The 26,492-nt window shown below is 33.7% G+C and overlaps 1 protein-coding gene across 1 annotated transcript in view; it reads left to right on the forward strand.

Annotated features, from left to right (window-relative positions):
- Positions 1–3,803: 3,803 nt before the first annotated feature.
- COL9A1 (collagen type IX alpha 1 chain) overlaps positions 3,804–26,492 on the forward strand; it is a 124,411-nt gene continuing 101,722 nt past the window's right edge. Inside the window, exons 1-4 of the mRNA XM_031968607.1 lie at positions 3,804–3,981; positions 5,587–5,664; positions 5,798–5,930; positions 15,344–15,740. Of these exons, the coding sequence (XP_031824467.1) occupies positions 3,804–3,981; positions 5,587–5,664; positions 5,798–5,930; positions 15,344–15,740 (786 nt within the window). The remainder of the gene's footprint in view (positions 3,982–5,586; positions 5,665–5,797; positions 5,931–15,343; positions 15,741–26,492) is intronic.

A 26,492-nucleotide genomic window follows, 5' to 3' on the forward strand; every position in this document is an offset into this window, starting at 1 on the left:
ACAAAGTTGTTTCCCATTGATATATTAAAATCATCTAAGATTAATTGAAACATATAATGACAAGGATAACTTTGATGATTCTCTGGAAATAAATATCAAGCAATGGATAAAACAAGGAAATATTTCCTTGCCAGAAATATTGGTGACAATTATGATGGGTGTCTATCACAGAGACTTTTAGATACTTCTATCTGCAGATTTTTTGTGCTGATTGTATTGAGTCCTGGGACATCATAAAGCCTTCTAAATAATACACTTTTAAAATCCAATTATTCACACTGGAAAAGTCAAATGGTTGAAGAATGTTTATTGTTGAAACAATGGCAGGAAGTTGGATGAATAAGTCATGAATAGTCAGTTAGCTGATAAGCATTTATAAAATGCTTATTTGCTAGACTCTGTGCCAAGTGCTGGAGTTGCAAAGAGAGACAAAAGACAGTCCTTATTTTTAAGGAGCTTACAGTCTAATATTAGGGTTAGACAACAAACAAATATAAAAACAAATTGTATATGTGATAAAAAGGGAAAAAAAAAAAAAACCAAAGGTAAGACACTACACTTAAGAGAAATTAGAAAAAATTTCCCAGAAAGTGAGATTTTAGTTGGGATTTGAAGGATACCAGGAAAATTAGAAGGCAGTTCCAGGAAAGGGGGACAACCAGAGAAAATGAAAGTGGTTGAGAGATGGAGTATTTTGTTCATAGCAATTAGACAAAATAACTCCAGAACTACATAGGAAAAATATAGTGAACTAGAATGCTTTTGGGAAATTATGCAATAATTTAAATAACTTCACAATTATGACTGAAATAAAAATCCCAATTGTTCAACCAATGAACTTCTAAGAAGCTAATAATTGAATCAAAGAATAGTACAATTTCAGAGTAATCAAAAATGCAGATGATCTAAAAGACCCCAATTAATCCAAATGCTGTATAAGAGTAGACTGCAGTGTATTTACATTTAGGAAGTGTTCAGTAAAAGTAGCATGAGTGAAAAACACTGAAGCAATATATGAATGGAAGAGGAAGTAGGGCAGTCATATAAAGAGGGCTAGGGATACTAAATGGATAGTCAGTGAGTTCTATTGGTATTTACATAAAGCTGAGAAATTTAGAAGAAGGCCCCTACCATGTTGGATAAATCTTGGGAGGACTTGTGGAGGACATGCACAAAAATTACACAGGATAAGAAGCCCCAAATGGACTTTGGTGTGCCTCACTGGGGAGCATATTCTCCTCAATGAGATCAAACATCACCGAAATATTTAAGATATACCAATTGGGGTTGGGAGAAACTAATGTAGATTATAAGTTAATATAAGTAGAGTTGGAAGGGACCTTTTCCAACTTCTTCATTTTAAAGAATAAACAGGCTCAGAAGAGTTAAATGACTTTCCTAGGATGACACAGCTTAGATAGTTGAGTCAGAATTTCAATCCAGATCCCCTGACTCCAAATCCATTTATCACTTTCCCACACATACTGTGTGTAAAATAAAGTAGGAAGTGAAATGTCTGCTCAGAGTGAGGAGAGATACTGGAGAGCTGGAGGCTTGAAGAAAATGTTTGAAAAACTATTATGGACAACGTTATAGTAAATTGCTAAGAAGAATAAAAGAATTGCTGTTCAGTAGGGGGGACTCGGTTGAGATTAGATGGCATGAATTTATAAGAGATTCATCAGCACAGTTTTGTGCCTTTCTCCAGCTGTGATCAGCAGCTCAAGAGGATGAACAGAGATGATGGATAGTGGGGTTAACCAAAGCAGAGATAGCAGATGTTCAAGAATGAATGGAATTAAATGGATGAAGGATAATGAATCATTAAAGTTACTGATCATTGGATCAATTGTGTAGCTAGGCAAGTGAAAGCAGAATAGCAGTGATGAATAGAAAAAAGAGGCAAGAATAGAGGGACCCCAGAATGAAGATGAGTATGAGGAGGATGAAGAGATGTTAGTATCGATCAGCCAAAAGAATGGGGTAAGGTAAGGATGAATTTGTAGAGAGCAAATGTACACATAAGAAAGGGGTTTGTGCGTAGGAGAATAGTTTAATATTGTAGGTGATAAATGGGTAACTGCCGGGTAGAAGTAGTCATACAAGTGATAGAGTATTCAATAAATAGGGATAATCATTGAACTAGATTAACTAGTTCCTCATTCCAATTAAAATGATCTTTTATGGGCTGCCAATTTAGAGATCACAGATAATATGGGATTTTGGTCACTCATTTTCTCAATTCAATAAATCACATTTACCAAATGTCCTAAGGAATATAATAAAACATTGGGAAAATACAGTGGAATGCAAGCTAGAGTAAGAGCAAAGGAGACAATATCTGTCAATGGGTTTCTTTTCCTCTTTGTTACAGCATTGATGGGATTCAACAAATAAGTTTATTTTATAATTACAAGGAAAAGGATGAGAGAACCTCCTTCAAATTTTGTGCAGGCTAAAACAGAACCCCTCCATCTATCAGTAATAATAATTAGCATTTAAATTATACTTTAAGGTTTCAAATCACACCATATACATTTCTCCTTAGATTCTAACAACTTTAAGAGGTAGGTGCTCCATTCCTTATTTTCCCCATATTATAAATGAAAAAAATTAAGACTTTTAAATCTTAAATAGAAATATTAAGATTTAGAGACAAGATCTGAAACCAGGTCTTATAAACTCCAACTCTGCCATTTTATGCACTACTTATTTGGTTGGACTCCTGAACAAGAAGATATTCTAATGTCATCTGGCCTCTAGAAATTCACCTGGGATGAATTGACTCAGGACCAAAAGTCCTGTAACCTTCCTAGACCAAACCAAAAATCCTAGGATTAAGACCAAGTCAAACTACCTTATGGGGATGGGTAGGACAGTGAGAGCTATCTTCCCATTTAGCATTTGTATAATTCTACTTTTGTTTGACTTAACTTTATTTGTGTGTTTGTATTTTGCTGTTAAAGCTTGCTTCCCAAGAAGTTCACTTCAGCTTATAGTCAAATTGATTTTCTGAGGCAAATGTATTAATTAGATCTGGGAATAGCCTGGACTTGGGCACGATCTATACACTTCTGGCAACCTCAGAATCAAAGAATCAAAATCAGAATCAAAGGGGAAATAAGAGATGGGTGATTTACTTGAACAATTTTTTCAAAATTCTAAGCCACCACCATTTTTTTACTCAGTCTTCCAAACACTGTGGTTATTATCTGCAACAACTCTCCTGGTGAATTTTGGGTGACTTTCTCAGAACCAGCTTTTCTTGCATCTTGAATCATTTTGCAGAAACTTTTCCTTTGCTTGCTCCTCCCTCTTTATAACCTCATTACCTTTCAAGACCCACCCCTAACTCGACCAGGGCCCACAGAGCAAACCCATTCTCCACCCCTTTTTCCTTCCTCAGGATTAAAGTAGCACCAGTTGCCCCTAGTTCACTTTCTTTTCTTTCAGCCCTTGTAAGGGCAAGGAGACTTGAGGCAGCATCCTGGACTTTTCAGTCCTGAACTGACATTCAAGGAGTACCAGCATAACCCAGATCCCACTGTAGCCCCCTTCCGAGGGGGCCAGTTGGCAGAAAAAAAACAACTAGAAACATGGATAGCGGCTGGTAAGAATGAGTCTCTTTAGAGGGGAATCCAACTTTAGGGAAAAATATTGGTATATTTCAGAATGAAATTCTATGCTCTTGTGTGTGTGTGTGTGTGTGTGTGTGTGTGTGTGTGTGAATACAATGGGATAAAGTCAGCAAAGTCATAAATATAAAGATCCTTTTGAATTTTGAAAATAACAATGGATAAACCATGATAGAATTGGACTTATTCCCTCTGCCAGGCAGTAGCCCTCATTTCACCAAATACATTCTGCTTCAGTCTTGTGCCCCAACTCCCTCTCTATTCTTTTATAGGAAAATTCCATTTATCTTCTTCATATGCTGTTTGCTGGGACCTTGGGCATCTGCAACTGTTCAGCGTTATCGAAGTAAGTATTTTCATTCTTTTGGCAGGAAATAGGGGATTAGATTGGGTGCAGAAAACATTTTCAAGGTATTATTTGTATCTTTCATTTAGTTGGGAGTAAATGAAGAAGGATGGGCTGATGGAAGTAATAGCTGACTTTATACAATGCTTTTAAGTTTTATAAAGCCCTTTCCATTCACTATCTCAGTTGCTCCTGTGAGGAAAGTATTATAATTTTTCTAATCCTCATTTTGTAAATGAGGAAACTGAGATTGAGGGAAGATAAATTACATGAGGAGTACAGCTAGTGACTGTTTGAGACAGAAGTCAAAGCCTGATTTTTCTGATGCTGAGTCCAGGGTTCCAAGAACTTTATAAAGTTGCTTCTCTTATTTGAATACTGAGAGAAATAGCAGTTTCCTTCACAACTTTCCTTATGATCCTGTTTTTAGGGGGAGTGGGTGACAGGTGGTTGATTCTCTTCTAATAATACTGAATTTAGATTTCAAATCCTGGCTATAATCACATTTTGCCAAAAGTTAAAGTCACTAGTTAGAGGGGCTCAGAGAGAGAGAGAGAGAAGTAAATGAAGAGAATAACTCACTTAGACCTACTTTGAAGTAGCTGTGATTCTTCAGTAGGTGACACGTGGCTACCTGAGGAAAACAGAAAAGGGATTGATAGAATATGGTCTTCTGGGAGTTCAGGGCTCCCCCTACAGAAGCTATTCCACAGTTGAATGCCTAGTTCAGGAAAGTTTAAGAACCTTTCACTCGTCAAGAAAAATGGGTATCATTCTCCTACATCCTACCTTTAGTAGCTTCTAAGTTGGAGATTTACTATACATTAACACCCAATTTGGGAAAATGTTTAATTTTCCTGTTTGTCAAAGCTTGATTTCTTTCTCTCCTCTCTATTCTACATCTCATTACCATCTATTACCAAATTAAAAAGAGAGAATATTTGACTAGCAGATCTAGGTGTTTAAGTCCCCCAGATTAAAATATACGAATCCTCCAAATCAATAAAGTTGCTGGAGTATACTTGATCTCTTCCTTAATGTCATTGTGGGAAAAGGAGATTCTAAAAGAAGGCAAGGCTGCAAAAGATTTCATCGTCCAGGAGCTGCTTGAATTGGCCTTGAGCCATTTGGTGGTTTTCTTACAATTTTAAAAATTTTGTTGACTTAGTGAATGAACTTTTTAAAAATCCTAAACCACTAGAAGGTTTCCAACCAGGCTCCTGACACTACACCATTCAGTACATATTAGTATAGCTGTGCTTCAAAATGAATGAATGAATGAAAAGGCATTTATTAAGGCATTTCTATATGCCAAGCTCTGTATTTAGCAAAGTTATTTAAAAAGCCCACTCCCTTTTATTCCCTAATCTCCTCCAGGGTAAGAGTAAATGGAGAATTTGTAAATTTGAATCATTCCATCTTAAGTTGAAAGCAAATTATAATAATAAACTGGTTAGGTCAATCAAATCAACTTCTTGTCCAAATCTCCACTATAATATTCAATAGTTATAAATCAACTTTCAGTAAAGAATTTATTAGCTCTTAATTATGACGCAGATTCATCTGTAGATGATGAATTACAACAATAATTTTTCTTTCCAATAGGATTCCCCATCTCCTTGACTCCCAATCCTGAAAATGACCTTTGTCCACAAGTCCGGATTGGCCAGGATGACTTACCAGGCAAGTGGATATCAATTTTACTGGAAATATTGATACTGGCTTTCTAGACTTCTGCATTTCTGATTCATGAAAGTGATGGAACAAAATAAAATGAATCTGACTAATAATCTTATCTTATGTTTCTTTTCTATAGGATTTGACTTAATTTCTCAGTTCCAAGTAGATAAAGCAGCATCTAGAGGAGCTATTCAGAAGGTTACAGGCTCAACATCATTACAAGTGGCTTATAAATTAGGAAATAATGTAGACTTCAGGATCCCAACCAGGTAACATTTATATCTGTTTTGTTTTTGGTGTTTTGCTTCTCATCAATACCAAACCACATACTCTCAGCTGGGTTGGATAATTTCAAAAGTAACCTTTCACTATAACATTCTTTATTTCTATATGCTACCACTATAATCAAAGGCAGCAGGACATCAATCTGTTTTTAATTTATTTTCTTCTTTAGGCAATAAATATGATTCTTTTTATGTAAAGTCTATATGTGTGATTATCCATCCATAAATCTATGGCTATATTAATGTTCTTTTGGAGTTGAATCTGTGTATGCTCTTCTCTATTTTCAGAATGTATATCATTATTTTTCTTTCCAGGGGAAAAATCGGTGAGACTATTATAGAAGCAGTACAGGAAGTTTGCTTATTCCCTTGAGCTTTATTATTCTATAATTTGTCTGGTTTTGACTGAAAGGACCCACTGTGTAGAATGTTGGATATTAAGCATTCATTCAACTAGGCGCCACTGAGTGACTAGAAGGGGTTATAGAGGTGCTGTTCAAACAGCCTAGTGCTGAAACACAACACTTTCTTTGTCCTTTACAACTTGTCCTGTAACTATGAGCAAACAAAAGCAACTAGGATAACAGTAGTAACAATAGCAACAGTAATGAAAATTAATTCTTCATTAGAATAAGGACCTCCTTACCTGAAAGCAGGCCTTTTAATTTTTAAATTATTTGTAACAGATGTCCTCTTATGTATCTGTAAGTTGTTGATAGCACCATTATTATAAAATGAGTTTCCAATTGTTAGTGAGTATCTAACATTTGATGTGCTATTATTTCAGTCTTAAATTGAGATATAAGGTTTTTTCATGTTTTTTACTATAATCTATAACTTAGATTCATGTGGTAGTTTAATGGACAAAGTACTTTATAAGATAAGATAAAAACTTTGTAGTCAATTAAAGATCAGTGTAATGATTTTGGAAAATTTAAAATTTCTGGTACTCTGTTTTCTATCTTTATGTTTTTCAGTTCACCAATTTGCAGAAGAAAATTTTATGTCTGGATAGAATTTTTCTTTTTGCTCCATCTTTATTCTTAAATATGGAATAATTACTTTAGGGTAAAAAATTGAGGACTTTGTCTATCTTTTATTTATTCCCAACAAAATGATTTGCTACTATCACTAATTGTTAATGATGATTGGTTTTCCAGCTTTGTGATCAAAGAATCCATGTATACAATGACTGGGTGTTTAAAGCTGGCCCAGATTGCCTTGCCCATAGGTCTACTCACCGGTCTTTGTCAGTTATATGTTACTGTAAATGCTCAGCTTCATCATTAAACAGTTTTTATGGGATACCATGTTTTGCCAGATTTTCTTTCCCCAAATCCAACCACCTAAATACCCTCCTATTGCCAGTCTGTTAAAAAAAATTCAGGGGCAAAAAAGGAATTGGTGTGGGAGCAAGATTTGAAGAGAGTAGGAGAGAATTGTTGAGAGAATCCACTAAAGGTAATAAGAAACAAATGTTCCATAATATTTTCATTGAATATGTAAAAGGAACAAAAGAAAAACAATTTCTAAAAATACCTTTCTACTTATAACACTCTTTAATCCTATTCTAGATCCATGGGGTAAAGAATCCTGGGATAGGGTAACTCACTCATATATTCTATTCAATTTGCTTCCAAGGTAAAGTTAACTTCTATAACTCTGAGAAGTGACAACTCTGGTCATACAGAAAATATGAGGTTTCTTCCAAAGACAGCTTCTGTGCTGCTGGATATTAAACTCATGGAACCTTATATATGTAGGAGCTAACGCATTTATAGTACTTTATGATTTGCAAAATGCTTTCTTCACAACAACCCTATGGCATAATAGTTTGAATTTTCTTAGTAGTGTGAGTACTATTACTTCCATTTTACTGATGAGGAGACACAAGGCCAGGAAAGTTAAGTGGCTTTCTTAAATCCGTATAAATAGGAGATGGCAGAACTAGCATGCAAAAAGAGATGTTTTAACTTTAAGTTTACTGTTCAAAAACAGACAGTAGAAATCCCTTGTGGGGGTACAGGACAGAAACTGTGGGCCAAGTATATGTTGTAACTGTAATACTTTCCTCTTCTTCTCTTCCCGACTTTAAACTGTGTGCTCAGAAAGCCCATATCTAAGTAGCTTATAGCATTTCATTTCTCTCACTTCCCATGACAATTGAATTAATTTTTTTTTCATATGAAATCATCTTTTTTTGCTAGCTAAGATCCTTAACAGTTGTGTAAAGGATTAAAGACTTTTTTTTTGCTTAAATTCCAATGGTTCTCACTCTAAGCAATTTGGTGCAGGTAGTAATATAATAAAAAAATCATTATGGAATGAAATGCTTTTAAACTCTGAATACTGCCAAATTTACTTATTTATCTGGACAGTATCTTTACAATAATGCAATATAAGAAGTTCCCATAAGCCAGTGAGAGTGAATGCTATTAAATTTATTCAGGCATTATTTGGTGATGCTTATCTATTTATATGATCTATATGATTTAATACAGTCAGCAACATAAATATTGCAGAATCCCCCCAACTCACTTTATATATTAAAAATGATGGGGAAAATGTTGACTCTAGAGTAAGAGGCCCAAGTTCAGATTTTGCCTGTGATGCCTACTATCATTTTGCCAATAGGAAAGTTACTTAAATCTTCTTTTCCTTATAACATGAAAGGATTGGACTAGATGATCTTGAAATATCCTTTCAGTTCCAAATATGTGGTCCTATGTCTAAATGTGGTACAGTGAAAATCATAATGAGCTTGAGAACTGAGGTTCAAATTCCTGAGGGCCCTTCCAGCTCTAAATCTATAATAATGTTTTTATTCCTAAATCATATTTTTATCATGTAAAAATTCACTATTTGCTTTCAAGCACATTGGTTAGCATAATGTAGGTATTGAATTGAAGCCTCGCCTGGACTAAGGTGAGCAATATGACAGCAATATGAAACATGAATGGTTGAGTACTTAGGAGTGTCCTATAGCAATGGAATCATAGGTCAAGACTCCCCCCCCCAAAAAAAAGATAAAATAATGAAATATACACAGTGAGTCTTATATTTAATCATATTTTCTTAAATGAAATTTGTTTTTAGATTTTTCTCTTTATTTTCTTTATTTTTGTCATTTGCTATGTTAAATTAATGGAAAAGATGTTTGATCATAATGATTTTTTTCTCTTACCCAAAGATTCAATAGCCAGAAATTGTTCAGTGAGTTCAGGTTGAAACTATTCCTTAGCTGAAATCAGAGTCTTTGCCACACATTCAGTGAGCCAAACAAGTTAACTTGATCTTTCATCCTAATAATAGTGAAGTTGGAAAATTAGGAAAAGTGATAGAGGTCATTGCTTGTGGTTCTACAGTGGCAGAGCCCTCATATTTAAATTTTAGATGTGGAAAAGGCGAGAACACTTCTACAAAGGGGAGGTAATACCAATAGGTCATGCAAACTAATGTCCACATATGCTTTGTTTTTTATGTTTTTTTCTGAGTTCCTGAAAAAATTTTCCAGCTGACCAATGTGGCCAATTTGGAGAGATTTTGAAAATCTTTTCATAATTCTTCATTTTCAATTTTCTAATACAATGACTTTATAGCCTCCTAAGATATAGATCAGGAAAGAACCTCAAGAATCATGTAATAAAGTCAGAAGTAGGCTTGTGGTAAATTTTTATTTACCTGCTTTCCAGAAAACAAATAAACCAAGGTGTACCAATGACATACTTTCAAATTTGATCTGCATTATTAACATTTTCTTTATAATTTCTTAGGTACAAAAATCAACAAAACAATAAATCAAAGAGGTAATTTATAGCATTTGCCACTTATTGGCTCTCAGATTCAAGTTAGCTCTAGCTCTAGCACATTCTTAAAGCAAATGCCCATTGATATGAGAGAAAGAGATTTGCCTCCCAAGATGACAGGAATATCAAGCACAATATTCAGAATTCATGTCCATCTTCTGAGTCAATCAGTCAATTAGTCAATCAATGATCATTTATTAAGTGCTTAATATGTGCTAGGCAGCTAGGTAGTACAGTGGATAGAATGCTGGGCATGGAGCCAGAACACTTAACCATGTTTGCCTTAGTTTTTTCATTTATAAAATGAGCTGGAGAAGGAAATGGGAAACCACTCCAAGATCCTTGCCAAGAAAAACCCTGGGGTCACAAAGAGTCAGATATGACTGAACAACAACAAAGATGTGTCAGATACTATACTAAGTGCTGGGAAATAAAGCATAAACAAAAACAAAGATATTCTCTATCATCAAAGTGCTTCCATTCTAATAGTAGAACACAACATGTAAAAAAGAAAGCCTAAAAGAAGGGGAAAGGAAGATCTAGCAGAGGGGGTATGAGGCAGGAATCCAGATAGCAACTTGGTGGGAAATGAAGAGATAACTGGATTGAGTGCCCTCCTTTCTGGGAGGGATACTCTTGCCATTGTATCAGAATGCTTATATTTCTCTCTATTTTCTTTTCTCCCTGCTCTAAAGTCTCTATCAAGTGGTATATCACTTTATCACTTAAATAATCACTTAAAAGGATCTTCTGGAGGAGTGTGTGTGTGTGTGTGTGTGTGTGTGTGTGTGTGTGTGAAGTAACTAAGTACCCTTCCATGCAGCCCATCCTAAATATTTTCTGGCTTTATTTCCAGAGCTATTCCTAGTCTGAAAATTCCTTTTACTAGAAGTCTGCCATCTTACGTAGTAGCCTTAGAGTCTTTCTTGGAACATTGACCACAGATGTAATATTGCTTAAGAGAATAGAGAAAGAAGGCAGATTTATCAGCTTAACTTTCTTAGCTAATTACCATAGCAACATTTCCACTAATATTATTCACATTTGAATGGTAGGGAAATAGATTATTTTAGTGACATGTACAAAAGCATAAGATATAGGATTGGAATTACTAATCCTACTCTATCCACTTTACCACCTAGTTGTCCTGCCTTAGATGCTTACTAGCTGTGTGACCCTTGGCAAATCACTTAACCTCTATCTCAGTTTCATTATCTGTAAAATGGGTATAATAATAGCACCTACCTTCCAGGGTTGTTTTGGGGATACAATACAATGAAGGAATATTTATAAAGCATTTAAAAACTTTAAAGTGATCCACAAAGGCTAATTATTATTACCAAATGTTTGTTTGGCAAATACTTTAATTTTTAATGGTATTTTATTTTTCCAAATACATGCAAAGATAGTTTTTAATTGTCATCTTCACAAAACTTTGTGTTCCAATTTTTTCTCCCTATCCTTCTCCCTGCCCCTTCCCAATTAATTAATTAATTAAGGTGAATCAATTAATTAAAATGCTTTTAATTTCAAGGGACATAACAAGGACAAACGGCTTATAATTTATATGTGGAAATATAAATTATACATCTAAGATTGACATGAGTAATTGGGTAGTTCAAAAAAAAGAATTAAGCAGTGCTGAGTATAACCTGATTCTAAAAAGCAAAATTGTTAAGGAAAAGGTTAAAATAGTAATTACTCTATATGAATGAGGTTCTAAAAACCTACTCATGGAAATGAGTTAAATAGGGAACTATAATTATATATATATATATCAGGAAGTATATGTATATAGAATATGGTATAGCACCCTCCAAAATCTATAAAAAAAGGTGGGGGTAGGGAATAGGATAAGGTGAGATATAGAAGGGATATTGCAACCTAGTGCAATAGTGAGACAAGGTTTGTGGATTAACATGAATAGATAAAGAGAAGGGAAAGGGTGAGGGAAAAAGATAAGGGAGAGATTCATGGATAGGAGGATGTTTAAATAATAGCAAGGCAAGTTTAGGAGTAGAACTAAAATAGAAGAGTTAGCAGGGATGGGAAATAAGAGATATACAGAAATATTATAACAAAGATCAGGAGTAGAATTTATTAGAAAAAAAAAGTAGGGCTAGCAATCATTGATATCAGACAAAGTCAAACTTAAAGATTCAATCAAGAGAGAAGTCTGTTATATTTAAGCCAAATTAATATTGTTTTAGATGCATGTTTACATATGTGCATGTGTGTATGTATATATGTATCCATGCAGGTGTAGATATGTGTGTGTATATATATATATATATATATATATATATATATATATATATATATATATATATATACATGAGTATATCTATGCTTAACTGTAGCCTGCTTGGGGGAAGAAGGAGGATGAAAGAGGAAAAAAAGAATAAAGAAAAATGTGCACAGCAGAGAACAAAAGAATAACCTAAAAGGAAGCAAAGAAAAGATGGACAGCTATGTACATAATTTATTTTATTATTTTATATGCTTTCTTGAAATGGAAATTTATTATTATATATTTTGAATTCTCCCTGATGTTCTGCTGGGTACATAACATTTTTTTCCCTTTTTTGTCTTTCTTTTTCAGTTTTCTTTTATTATTTTGTATTTAATTTTAAATAAACAAATATTTAAAATCAAAATGTACAGGATAAATGATGTAAAACAGAGAATAAGAACTCAATGAGTGATTAAGTGGAATCGAAAAGTATGCAACAATGAGAATAATAGTAGTAGACATCAGTAATTAGTTCCTAAGCATAGATGGATAAAAATATGAATACAGCATTAAGAACATGAATCTAATAGTTTTATAGAAAATAATTGCTTCAAGAGAAACCAGGGTAGAGCCACAGTAGACCAACAGAAGAAGGTCAAGTGTTCTGTTATTTACTAAATCAATTCTACAAAGCATCAGGACTTATTGAAGGTTGTTGTCCTACTTAGCTGAACCATTATGAAAACAAAGGTATGAAAAAAACTAAATCACTCTGGCAAGTTAGCTAAAAAGTCTCTATCTTTTGCTTTTAATTCTCTTGGTCTGGGTTCAAATTTTGCTTCTGATTTACTATTTTTATGACTTTGAACAGATCATTGAAATTCCCCTGAGCATCAGTTTCCTTTTCTCTAAAATGAGAAGTTAGACTACATGGTCTCTGAAGCCTTTTTCAATTCTAGAGTGTGTCCTTTCTATGTTAGCCTTTATCCTACACTTCCTTGTATGTTCCTTTAGAATTATGTTTTTTAACATGATCTTTTAGTGAACTGATAGGAAAGGGAAATGCTTTCCTCAATGTTCTGTTCTCCAAGGGTGGCTACATGAATGTTCTGTTCTCCAAGGGTGGCTACATGTAAGCTATGTGACTATATATAAGTATATAAGTAAGAAGTCATATATATATATATATACATATACATATATTTATATATATAAGTAAGTAAGTCATCATAGTGTGGTGGAATGAGGAAATTCGAATTCTAAACTAACTTTTTACAATTCTTAGCTACAGTTTCCTCATTTGTAAAACAGGATTTGACTATGTTCTTTAAGGTCTCTTCATGCATCCTGTGATTCAAAAATGTCAGAAGAAGACTGGATCATTTTGATAACTTAAGTGACATCTTATGAAACTAGGAAGTTGACAAAAATTCATGAAGATTTCTAGAATAGATGTTTTCTATTTCCACAATAGATGAGTTGATATACTGAGTTGATAAATCCTAATTCATTATAATATGTTCTTACTATATTTGAATAATTGAAATATTATTACAACAAATCAAATGTATATTTTCTGACATAGTTCCCTCCTCTTTATCCCTGATGCTTTCACTTCAAAAATTGATCATTAGAGATAGGGGAGGGTAATGAGATGTCAAGGGGAGGTTATTTGAGTTTCTGAATTCTGGACCAAATTCAAAACTCAGCAATGATCACTGATATTTGAGATTTGCTAAAGGGCAGTAGCTTATCCCTCGGTTATATAGTGGACAATAACAGAATTAATTGCAATCTAGTTTCATTGAAGATTTCTTGTTTCTTAGTCTTTCTTTAATTCTTAGAGAAGCAAAGACAGTTTCTTGGAGGAAGAGTGATAGTAATACCGTTTCATGGAATCACAGAGTATCTAAATTGAAGGAGATTTTAGAGACCATTTAGCCCAAGCCAAATCAGAACAAGAATTGCCCTCTGTCATTCACATATCTGTCATTCAATCTTTGTTTAAAGACTTCTAATGAGAGGCAATTGACTACCCCCAGAAGCCCATTTCATTTTCTGCCTGTCAATGCTTACAGATTAGTAAGAAATTTGGAATTTCATTTTTTTAAAAGTTCTATTTTAGTGATTTTATTTTAGTAACAGAATTACCAGGAAGTTGGTATAGATACAGGTCACTATGTGTTTTCCTCTAAGATTAAAGGTGTGGTTTGGGGATTCTTTGCCAATTCAAGGGAAGCTGGAGAGAGTAAGTATATGGGTAATAATGAGGACATATAAAGAGGGAGAAAACGAGAGACAATTGAGGGGAAATATAGGATGAATGCTGATTCACACTTGCCTCTCACACTCATTATTTATAAGAATAGACAGTTTACTACTTGGATCCCTTCGCTGGCTCATACACTAGAAATTTATCTGCTCTGAGAAGGACAAAGCACAATTCTAAGAGAACTGGAAGCAGAGTAAACGTTCTTTTGCAGAACAAAGTCCAAAGTGAAGGGTGGGATTTGCAAGGGATCAATGTTTCATAAATTGTTCTGCTCCACAAGTGAATGTATAACAAAGTTGAGGACATGGTGATATGAAGATTGTATGCACATTGCAACTTTCCCCATGATTGATTTCATAAATTGTGGGTGGACATTTCTGGGGAGAAATTTTGCAGAAGCACCAAATGACATGTGAAGGCCAGTAGAAGATGCAGAAAATATTTAGAAACTCAGAAATTCATAAAATATATGTTTAGTAATGTATATCAGCATATTTTAAGGAATAATGGTATATATACATATATAAATATATGTGTATATGTACTGACTCACATGTATATGTGTATATTTATATATATTCAAGTAAATCTGAAAATAATGCACAATTACTTTGAAATTACTAATATTTTAAAATTCTTTAATATGTATTCATCTCATTAAAATTTTGGTAATTTTTTCTAATGCACCAACTTCTTAAACTAATGAAGATGATTTGAATTCTGAATTATCTCTCATTAATTGGGCCCAAAGTCTGGTCCTGGTACAGAGGCTGAATAATATTAGCTCTTTGGCTAGAATAAATGATGACATTGTTGGGATTCTTGAGAGCTGAGAACACCTCAGTGTCTTTGGCTAGTACAGTGGTGGCTTTTACATGTTCTCCAAAACTGAGAATTAAAATAGAAGCATGCTTGGGTCTCTGGGAAGGCCTATATTGAAGGTTATGAAAGGCAAAATAGTGAAAGTTAAGATTCTCAAACCACAGTCTTTCTGTAAGCTTGGAATCTGGGGAATTGCTAAAACCCTAAAAAGGAATTATGGAACTCAAAATAAGATTTATGTTTACTTTTTTTTGGTTCTACCCAGACATTTGTATCCCAATGGACTACCTGAAGAATATTCCTTTTTAACAACTTTTCGGATGACTGGAAACACTCTGAAAAAGAACTGGAGCATCTGGCAGATACAGAATTCCATGGGGAAAGAGCAAGTTGGCATGAAGATTAATGGCCAAACTCAATCCCTTGCATTTTCCTATAAAGGAGTGGATGGTAGTCTTCAAACTGCAGCTTTTTCAAATACTCCTATTTTGTTTGATTCCCAATGGCATAAAGTTATGATTGGTGTGGAAAGGACAAGTGTCACCCTCTTTATTGACTGCAAAAGGATTGAATCCTTACCCATAAAGCCAAGGGGCAAGATTGACGTGGATGGTTTTGCTGTTCTAGGAAAACTCATAGATAATCCTCAGGTTTCTGTTCCGGTGAGTACAAAAATTATATATTTGAGAATCTTAAAAAAATTAGTTTAACAAAAATAGTTTCCAAATATTCTAGGCAAATATGTAGTCTTGTAAGTGTTGCATTAGTTATTAATTTAGTTAATTAACATTTTCTTTCAATTTTCATAAGCACAGCAATATTTATTTACTCATTCATTTATTCTTTCTTTCATGTATGCATAAGTGCATACATTCATTCACAGAAAGCATGGTGAAAAAAGTTTTGAACTCAAAAGTTGGGATTACATCTTTCATATATCTCTGACTACTTTGGTAACATTCTGAGCAAACCTCTCAGATTTGTTTTACTCATCTGCAAAATTGATGAATGAAATAAATGAAAAGCCTTTATCAAGCTCTAACTTTATCCAAGCATGGTTCTAATCTTTGATAATATGAATATAAAAAGCTTTTTGCGTCAGGAGTTTATAATCTAATGGAGTAGCAACACTTAACAGGAAACAGTGGCCATGGGAGAGGGTTTTAGTCTTGAAAGTTCCAAAGATGGTGAGTTAAACAATGGATCAGACCATTAGAACATCCTTTCAAAAATCTATGATAGTGATGATTTGATTGTATTTGTCTTAAGAAGAGGTAGAAATATGGGGCAGATGGCAGGTAAGAAATGTTAGAGAAAAAATGATTTTGCAAAGTTCTAGGTTGCAGAGTTATGGGGCTTAGGTCCTCTCAAAAGATTGGATTGGTTGAATGCTAAAGTTTCTTTTAGCTCTAACATCATCTAATTTTTATAAGTTTATTGAAAACTTACCTTAGACATAACAAGATGATGTGGACCATTGACCTCCAACTTTAATTCTTTTTCTATGAAGTCTCCAACTTCTGCTGCCCTCACAGAATGTCAACTTATCTAAATTCCAGCAACATTTTATAATTTGTACACATATAATACAAGGTAGCCAGAAGAGTGCCAGTCCTGGAGCCAAGAAGACTTGAATTCAAATCCAAAAGAAAGTGAAGAAATAGAACTTGGCCAAGAAGGATCTACAATATGGTTGGAGAGATACTAAATGTATACTTTTTTTTTTTTTTTAAAGAGAAGCTTTTACAAATGGATATTTACTTTAGTTCTCAAACTTTTGTTCTCAGTATTTTTATGCCATTAAAGTCATTGAGATATATCCAAAGAATATTAGTTTAAGTGGGTTATATTTATAGATATTTACCAAATTAGAAATAAAAATAAAATTTGAATTTGTAGAACCTCTGAAAAGATTTTAGAGATCTGCAATATTTTAAGAATCATTGATTTACTGAACAAATACATAGAAAGAATCGAAATTAGAATCGAATAGAAAGAATTTGAAGTTAGAGACACACTGATCATCTCCCCACCTTGATTCTGTGGGAGAGTTAACTCAAGTTTCAAGAAAATATTCTTCCACCTAAGTTCACTTCTGGATGTGGCATAGCTGGTGGATTATTCCTCAACTTGCAGGACATGATATTGTGTCTGCTGGCTCTATTCACTATTGATTAAATCATGTAGATCTTGAATAGGGCAAATACTAGGTCTTTTAAAAAGAATCACTTGGCCATATGGGAAAGGCTCAGGAAAACAATAATTAGAGATGATATTATAGAATCCTATGATTTCAGGCCAGGCAGAAAAGATACAATACTTAAGATTTTGAAAAATTAGATCTTGCAGGAATTGGGCAAATCATTAGTTTGCTTATCCATAAGATCAGGATATCTTTTCCAACCATAAATCTATAATATTAGGATTCAACGGTAACAAAAGTATTTTTAAAAACAATATTTGACACAAAAGATCTATGTTTATAAAATATGCAAAATAATAATTACTAAATAGGTTCTACCCAGATGACCATGCAATGTCACTATTTTAATCCCTAATGAACTTAGACTTAACCAGCACCAATCTTTTCAGAAGATATTTAAGAATTCTTTTTAAAAACAGGAATTTTTTAAAAGCTAGGATTTGTGAATTAATAAATTGATCATTTATGCCCATCTGCATTTGTATTTTAAGTAAAATGCCAAAATACAAAACTCATACTCCTGGAATCAATTGGTGTGATACAGAGTAGAGATGCCTTCTGAACCTCAAAAAAGAAAATAAGTTAGCTGGAGCTGCAGTAATGGAACTGTTCAAATAGCTTTTTTCCCAAAAAGAATTATGATGAGTGTGAAGGATAGTGTGAAATATCTATGTTCTGTGATGGATAGGAAGCAATTTGTAGCTGCCACATTTCTGCTCTGGCTTGTAGACACTTGAGAAAGCGTTTCTTCAACTAATGAATTATTACACCTCAAATAGAGAGGTTAGAAATCTGATGGCAGTCAGCCCTGTGGCACCTTGCTGTTCCTGCTGGCAAGATTCCCTGCCACAGGCTTTCCAGACTGGCTATTGTACAACAGAGTCAAATGCATGCTCTCACAGTTATAAAGTTCATTCTGTGCCATTGCACAGTATGTGATCTTTTGAGCCTGATGGATTTCAGTCAGTGAGTTAAGAAATATTTGTTGATAAGTTACTATATGCTTAGTAAGTATTAGGCACTGTAAGAATACATAAGAATTCGAAAGATATAATCCCTACTCTCTGCCACTTAGCACAGTGCCTAGTATAGAGTATGGGCTTAATAAATGCTTATTGAATGAGTGAATCAATCAAAGAATTTCCAAAGTAGTTGGAGAGATAAGAACAATTTATATAAAGCAATCAGGAAACAAAACAAGACATAATTTATTCAAAAATCAAGTTATTAATGTAACTTTATCAATAGGGATTGAGGTAGGCCAACTGGAGGGCAGCTGTGATGTTTAGTCCATGGGATAATGGAATACCTGCATTACTACGGTGACGGTGGAGATGGAAAAGAAGCATCATGTATGAGAGACTTTTGGGAGGAAATATCAATAGGGCATGAAAGTTGGCTGGCTTTGGGAAATTAGCTAGATGGAAAAGTCATAAATGATGACAAGTTTTCATGTTTTGGTGTCTGATATAATGGTGGTGCCACTGAAGAAATGGGAAAATTGGAAGGGAGAACTGGTTTTACTGGGAAATGATATGCTAGGTTTTAAAAATATTGATTTTGAAGTGACGACATTATTGACATTAAATATATATAAAACATATAATGTATATATAATATATATATATAATTATTATATATAATTGCTTATCCATAAGATCAGGATATCCTTTCCAACCATAAATCTAGGATATTAGGATTCAAAGGTAACAAAAGTATTTTTAAAAACAATATTTGACACAAAAGATCTGTGTTCATAAAATATACAAAATAATAATTACTAAATAGGTTCTACCCAGATGAACATGCAATGTCACTATTTTAATCCCTAATGAACTTAGACTTAACCATCATACATATTATATATACTTATCTGTTACATAATATATATTATATGTAATGCATATTACATGCGATGAACTTTTCTTGATGCTGTGAGAAAGATAAATAAGAACTTCTGTCCTCACAGATCTTATACTCTCTTAGGGATGGTAAAATATGTCCATTAATATTACATAGATAAGAAGTTGTTAATTATATAACAGAAGTAGAAGCAAAATGTCACATGATGAAATAAGATATAGTGACTCCATTGACTGGGGGAAATGATAAGGAAACAAAACGTTTGAATTAAACCTTGAAGAATGGATTGGATTTCAGTGAGCAGAGATAGGCAGTAAGATTGGATTATCCTCTATGATTTTATTCTTGTTAAGTTGTTTTGATCATTTCTAACTGTTCGTGATCTCATTTGGTGTTTTACTGACAGAGATACGCAGTGGCTTGCCATCCCTATGTCCAGTTTTTTCCCCCCGAGACAATTGAGGTTAAGTGACTTGCCCAGGGTCACACAGCTTGGAAGTATTAAGTATTTGAGGCAGATTTGAACTCAGGACCTCCTGACTTTAGGGCTAGTGCTCTATCCATTGTGCCATCTAGCTGCCCCACAATTGGTTTTTGTCCTTTGTTCTTGAAGAGGACCATGATACCAGGGAAGTGATGTCATGGCATGCAAGTGAATTGGATTTAAATAAGGGGAGACCTTAGAAGTCAAGAATCCAGCCTTCCTCCCATTTGTAGATGGTAAAACTAAAGCACAGAGATTATTATTAGCAGGATCTCATAACCATAAGTGTCTGATGTGAGAATTTAATCCAGGTCCTCCTGACTCTAAATCTGGTTCTATGCTGCTTCTCATAATTTGACTTTTGGATCATATTTATGTCATAGTTAGTGAAATTGTCTTTCTTTAGAAATAAGAAAATGGAGATTGAGAGAGCCCTGTGATTTATTCAGTATTGCACAGCTTGTAAGTATAGAGCCAGAATCTGCATCAAAGTTGTAAATAACATCAGAAGTGCACAATATAGAAAGGATAGTGAGAATGTGGAGTGGAAAAGATCAATGGGAGGGCAATACAATGGTTGCATTTTGAAATAATATGAAGCCTAAGCTATGATGACAACAATGGAAATGAAGAAGGGTTGGATATGAGATTTTTGGTGAAAAATCAATGATGTAGAAATTGGATAAGAAAAATAATTTAGAGGGATGTTATCGATGACTTCAAGTATTTACATTTCTATATCTGAGACAATGATTTTCCATTGACAAAATAGGGAAGTTGGTTTCATGGGGAAATGAAAACCAACTTAGAGTTGGTTTTAGAGATATTGAGCTTGAAGTAGCATTGAAATAACCAAATAGAATCATCTAAGAGGTTGTTAGAAAAATAAGAGGAAAATTGAGGAGAAAAAATAGACTGAAATTATACATTTGAGAGGCACTGGCAGAGAGGTAGTAGTTGCGATTGGATGTGTTGTCCAAGGAAGGAAGTGTTAGAAAAAAAGAACAAAAGAGCACATGTTAAGCCTTTGGAAATTCCCATAATTAGTGAGTATGAGGAGAAAAAGATGCCAGCAAAAGAATCAGAAAAAATAACACTGAAGAGAACCAGAAAAATATAATGAAGGGAATAGAGAGTTTCAATGATCCATTATTTGACAGTTTCAAATGCATGAGAGATATCCAGAAGAATGAGTAAAGAGAAAAGGTTATTGGATTTAATAACAAAGAAGTCATTGGTGATTTTCAAGAAAGTAGTTTCAGTAGAATGTTAGCTCTGCACACAGAGCTTAATAAAAGTTCAATCCCATTCAAGAAAAGTTTGTAAAGGATTTGCTTCCTTCTCCGCATTATGTTAGGTCCCAGAGAAATAAAATAAAATAAAATAAAATAAAATAAAAACCAAAGAGCACATACCCTTAATGAATTTTCACTTCATTTTTGTTCAGTGAACAACAAGCACTCTATTGCTGGGGATTAAGGAGAGGACAGAAATGGAAACAGCAGGCAAAACTCTCATTATTCCTCATCAACATCTCTCAGATACATTTTGTCCTGTCCAATTATATTGACATCATCAGACTTTAGCCTTTTGATACCTCTTCCCTGAAGTATTGAAGCAGCTTTCTAATTTTTCTCCGTGATTATAGTCTTTTTTCCAATATATTCTCTTAAATGTTAAAAATTAATTTTTGGAGACCTCAATCTGTGTGTGGATGCCCTATTGGCATAGGGAACTACTGGTGAAGAAATTCCTTTTCTCAATCCAGATTGATACCTTCTCTGCAAAATAAGAGCACAAAGAGGTTAAATTAAGTGACTTACTCAGGGTCTCATAGTCTCGTGTGTGTGTGTGTGTGTATGTGTGTGTGTGTGTGTGTGTGTGTGTGTGTGTATGTGTGTGTGTTATATGTATACATTTATTTATATCTATATCTCAGAAACAAGATTTGAACCCAGGCCTTTCTGATACTAAGCCCAGTGTTATATCCACTGTGTAACACTAACTTTCCTCTAAACCTTAACAACAAAAACTCCTTTTAAAACTTTTTTTACCTGAATACCTTTTATTCCTTCCAATTACATGTAAATTTAAACATTCATTTTCGTTAAATTTTAACGAAATTTTCTTTTTAATTTTCTTTTTGTTAAAAACAATTTTGAGTTCTAATTTTTCTCTGTCTCTCATTACCCCTTTCTAAGATGATAAGCAATTTGATATAGGTGCAATTATATAAAACATTTCCATAATAATTACGAAAAGGAGAAGCAGACGGAAAAAAAAACAATGGAAAAAATAAAGTGAAAATACTATGCTTCAGTTTGCATTCAGATTCCATCATTTCTTTCTCTTGATGTGGATAGCGTTTTCTATCTTGAATCCTGTAGAATTGTCTTGGCTCATTGTGTTGCTGAGAAGAGCTAAATGGTTCACAGTTGATTATTGCACAATGTTGTTGATAACAGCTCTCCTAGTTCTGCTTATTCATTCATGTAACTTTCAATTATCTCTCTTCATACCCCTACCTCTTGAAAAACTCTTCCTTATAAAACATAGAGCTGAAGAAAATAAACCAACATATTGACAGCATCTGACAAAGTATATCTTATTTTGCATCTATTATTCATTACTTCTCTTTTGAGAGAAACAAAGTATGCACCATGAATCCTTTTAAGTTATAATTAGTGGAAGCATCTTTAGTCCATTCTTCACACAAGTAATAAATAACCTTTCTAATACATAGCTTTGATCATGTTATTTTCCTTTTCAAAAACTGTCAGTGATTTCTTTTTGCCTTTAAGATCAGATGCAAATTTCTTAGCCTGACATTTAAGCTTCTTCACAATTTAATCTACCTTTTCTGCCTTAGTTCATCCATTTTCTCTTTATACATTCTGTGTTCCATCCAGATTAGACTAGTAGTTATTACATTACTTATCTATTTTACAAAATAATCTCCATGTCTGGAACATTCTTTCTATGAATCCTTCCCTGATGATCTGTAATGTCTCGTATTGATAGATTCAGTGAGTATTTATTAAGTGCTTACTATGTATTAGGCATTGGACTAAGGACTTTAAATATAAATACAAGCAGAAAGACATTTCCTGCCCTCAAGGAACTTATATACTAATGGAGGAAAGACAATACATAAAAGGAAACTAAAAAGTGAGATAGGAGTTCTGGAGAGGAGGTAGACAGGCTGGGTCAGGGAGGGAAAGGAAGAGAAAGTTCAGAGAATCAGGAGTAGAAAGAAATGAAGAGATGGCTTCCCTGGCCATTTTTCTTTTTAACTAGAAGTTTGGGGAAGAGCTAGGCAATCACAGGAGCCACAGGCGTGGATTAAAGGTCTAGACTAAGAAATCTAGAAGTAGAGTGAAACCAGAGTGAGAAAGTTTCTCTGGCCTGGTAAAGAAAGACCAAAAAAAGAGTAGTTCTTGGAGAGGAATGAATGATACAATTTCAACAGCTTTTCCCTTGGTCTTGTCTTCCTTCAAGGAAGAGAGAGTGCTACCTCCCCTGTGAAATTGTTTTCTGAATTGCCAGATCATGGTGTAACCTTCCACTGGATTAGTTGGTTTCTGAGTCTTTCCAGATCTAAATCTATGATCTTATGATCTTCAGATCTCTTATAGTATTTATCTCCTTTTCCTTTTTCACTGTTTTCCTTGTATCCTGATTATGTGTGTTAGTTTTCCTCATCCTACTAAATTATAAAACTCATAAGGAGAGGAACTATATATTTTTCATTTTTGTGTATTCTATGCCTTGTACTATGTATTTATTTATACTTTGTGTACTTTATGTACTTGTACTTAAATGTTGGTTATATGGATTTTAACTAGATAATTCTGACAACAAAAGCCACAGAAAGGCAGGTGGTTGAGGTAAGATCAAGTGAAAAATTTTTAAGAGAGGCAAGGGCTATATTACATCTGAATAAAGATAGGAAAGAACCAATGTATAGTTGTTAAGGATAGGGAAAGCAGGAATAAAATGAGATTGTTAGTGTTGGAACTTAGGTGTTCAGAAGGAATAGAATCATATGATCAGGTCAAAGGGTTAATTTTAGAGACGAATAAGAATATTTTCTTATCTGAAACAATAAGAATCTAAGGGAGCTGGTTCAGAAACAGGTATTTTTTGAGGTTGGGATGAAAGTAAAACTGGAAGCTCATACCCCATAATTGTTTTAGTGAAGTAGATTCCAAGGTCATCTGGGGATGATAGGGTTCAATTTAGGGACTTGAGGGAAGAAGAAAATGTCTTGAAGAGTCACTGTGGAAAGTGAGTTAGGGAATGCATAAGATGACAAAAAGGATTTAAGGGTCTGGATAAAGTTGGATAGTATGCATTTTTAGTACAGTAAATTCCTTTATTATTATTATTATTAGTGGGATAAAGAAAGACCAAAAGTCAGGAATAGTTCCTGGAGAGGAATGAAGGATATACTGCTTTAAAATTCAAACAATTTTCTCTCTGGCCTTGCTTCCTCCAAGGAAGAGTGAGTGCTACTTCCTCTAAAACTTTTCCCTCATTAATTCAAAACTCTTTTTTTGGGGGGGTTATATATAATATATAATGCTAAATTGGTTTTATATGTAGATGGATTTATAATTTTGAAATGAATTGGGGAAAAATAGACCTTTTTCTAAATCACATAATGGAAAATGAATATTTTTCAAATATCTGTAAGAAAACATCTTTTCCATGCACAGACAGGTAGACATGTATGTAAAATTATACATATACAAATTTTCATTTTAGCATACATTAAAATATTAATCATACTAATTATGTTCTAATGATGCTTTCCTACCAATTTCCTAAAAGTAAACCTGTTTTCAAAAGGAAGTTAATATGTTTGTTTTTATTAATTTTGTTGTGAGTTGTGCTGCTGGGAATCTAGAAATATATAGACATGTGACTTAATTTTAAATTAAGTGAACTAATGCAATACAAATATGAAAATGTTTTTGCATAGTTATTGCTTTTGGCAACTACATACTGACCAATATCTAACTAGCATAGTGGATAGTAATAAAATAAGACCAGGAGAACAATAATTTCTGACATTTTGATTCTACCATTCAATGAGAATATGTTGCCACAACTAAATACTAAATTTACTTTGCTCCAGGGTTCTTACAAATTAAGTTCTTTAAAATTACTCACTAAGCTTTTATCCTTTTTGATGGAGTAGTATTATATAGTGGCTAAAGCCACTATATAATACTGCTATATAATAGTGGTCAAAGAATCTGGGTTGAAATCCTGGTTCTGTCAATTCCAATAATAATATTGCTGTGATTTTAGGTCCATCACTTCTCTCTGATTTTCAGGTTCCTTTCCTTTTTCCTTTCCTTTTCCCTTTCCTTTCCTTCTCTTTCCTTTCTTTCCTTTTCCTTTCCTTCCTTCCCTTCCCTTTCCTTCCTTCCTTCCCTTCCCTTCTTCCTTCCTTCCTTCCTTCCTCTTCCTTCCTTCCTTCCTCCTCCTCCTTCTTCCTCTTCCCTCCTCCTCCTTCTTCCTCTTCCCTCCTCCTCCTCCTCCTCCTTCCTCTTCCCTCCTCCTCCTCCTCCTTCTTCTTCTTTTCTTCTTCTTTCTTCTCTTTTTTGAAAAGGGGAATTCTATCTCTAAAATCTTATGCAACTCTGTTCTAAGCCTTTAATCTTATGAATCTTTCTGGGCTTCAGTTTTTTCATTTGTGAAACTGAGAGGTTGGATTAGTTGTCCTTCTAAGGTCTGTTCTAGCTCTAAATCTGTGAACCTATGATCTTGGAAGGTTTTGTATTCAGTGATTTTTATTTTCCATATCAATAAAATACATATTTAGCTGACATACCTACCTATCTTACAGGATTGTTGTGAGAATCAAATGAAACCATGCATGTGAAGATGCTTTGTGTTTATAAATTACATTGCAAAGATTAATATAATTATATACGTTGGAAATTAGAATTTGAGGATATTGCTTCAATTCAGCTGAAGTTGAAAGTGATTAATTATTTTTTAAAATGACTGCTTGTTAACTTGAATTTATTTCAAGATGAAATGATGTCTTTTGTACCATTCTTATTAATGGAGAGAAGGTTAATGATTACTGATTTCCAAATATTCTGAGATCCCTATAAGATATGAGTCATAATTCTCAATCCACTCATTCTCATACTTGGAGACAATGAATATTCAATATTTCTAGGTTAGAAAATTTAAATTAAAATGAAGAAAAACATTAGGATAAGAATAACAGAGAACATCATTTTTAAAATTTGCTGCATGGAATTTGCTTCTCTGACACATGACAGTAATTCAATATATTCTGAAAGAGGTGCAACTGTGCTTTTTCTAAAGTAACATAAATCAAAAGCAAAGCTTCTGTTCTAAAGGTGTCTTCAGCTGTCAAAAACAAGCCCTGATAACAGCATCATAAAAAATGCAATAGAAAACAACACTTGATGGACTCCTAATGCTAAAAGATTCATTTATATTATTCTAGTCCATGATTTTCCCTTGCCTATCTTTTGTCCTTTTTTCCTTTTCTCCTTTTCTTAAATTGGAAAAGGAAACCAATTTCAAGAGCTTTTTCATAAACCTTTCAATATATTCGCTCATATATATTTTGCTCATATGGTATAGAGCCGCAATGCTGCTTCATCATCCATGGTTATTTAGGGGCCTCAGAACACTTGATATTTTCTTTCAATGTGTTGCTGTAATACATTGCTTACTTTGATTTTTAAAGAAATAAATCCCATATTTTCTATTCTCCTTTGTGTACATATTTTATGATGGCACCATTTATCCTGCTTAAAAAAAAAACAACTTGAATTCTTGGCAGCACCCCATAAAAACATGTTATTTTAC

The sequence above is a fragment of the Sarcophilus harrisii genome, chromosome 4 (genome assembly GCF_902635505.1).
Source record: "Sarcophilus harrisii chromosome 4, mSarHar1.11, whole genome shotgun sequence".
Lineage (NCBI taxonomy): Eukaryota > Metazoa > Chordata > Mammalia > Dasyuromorphia > Dasyuridae > Sarcophilus > Sarcophilus harrisii.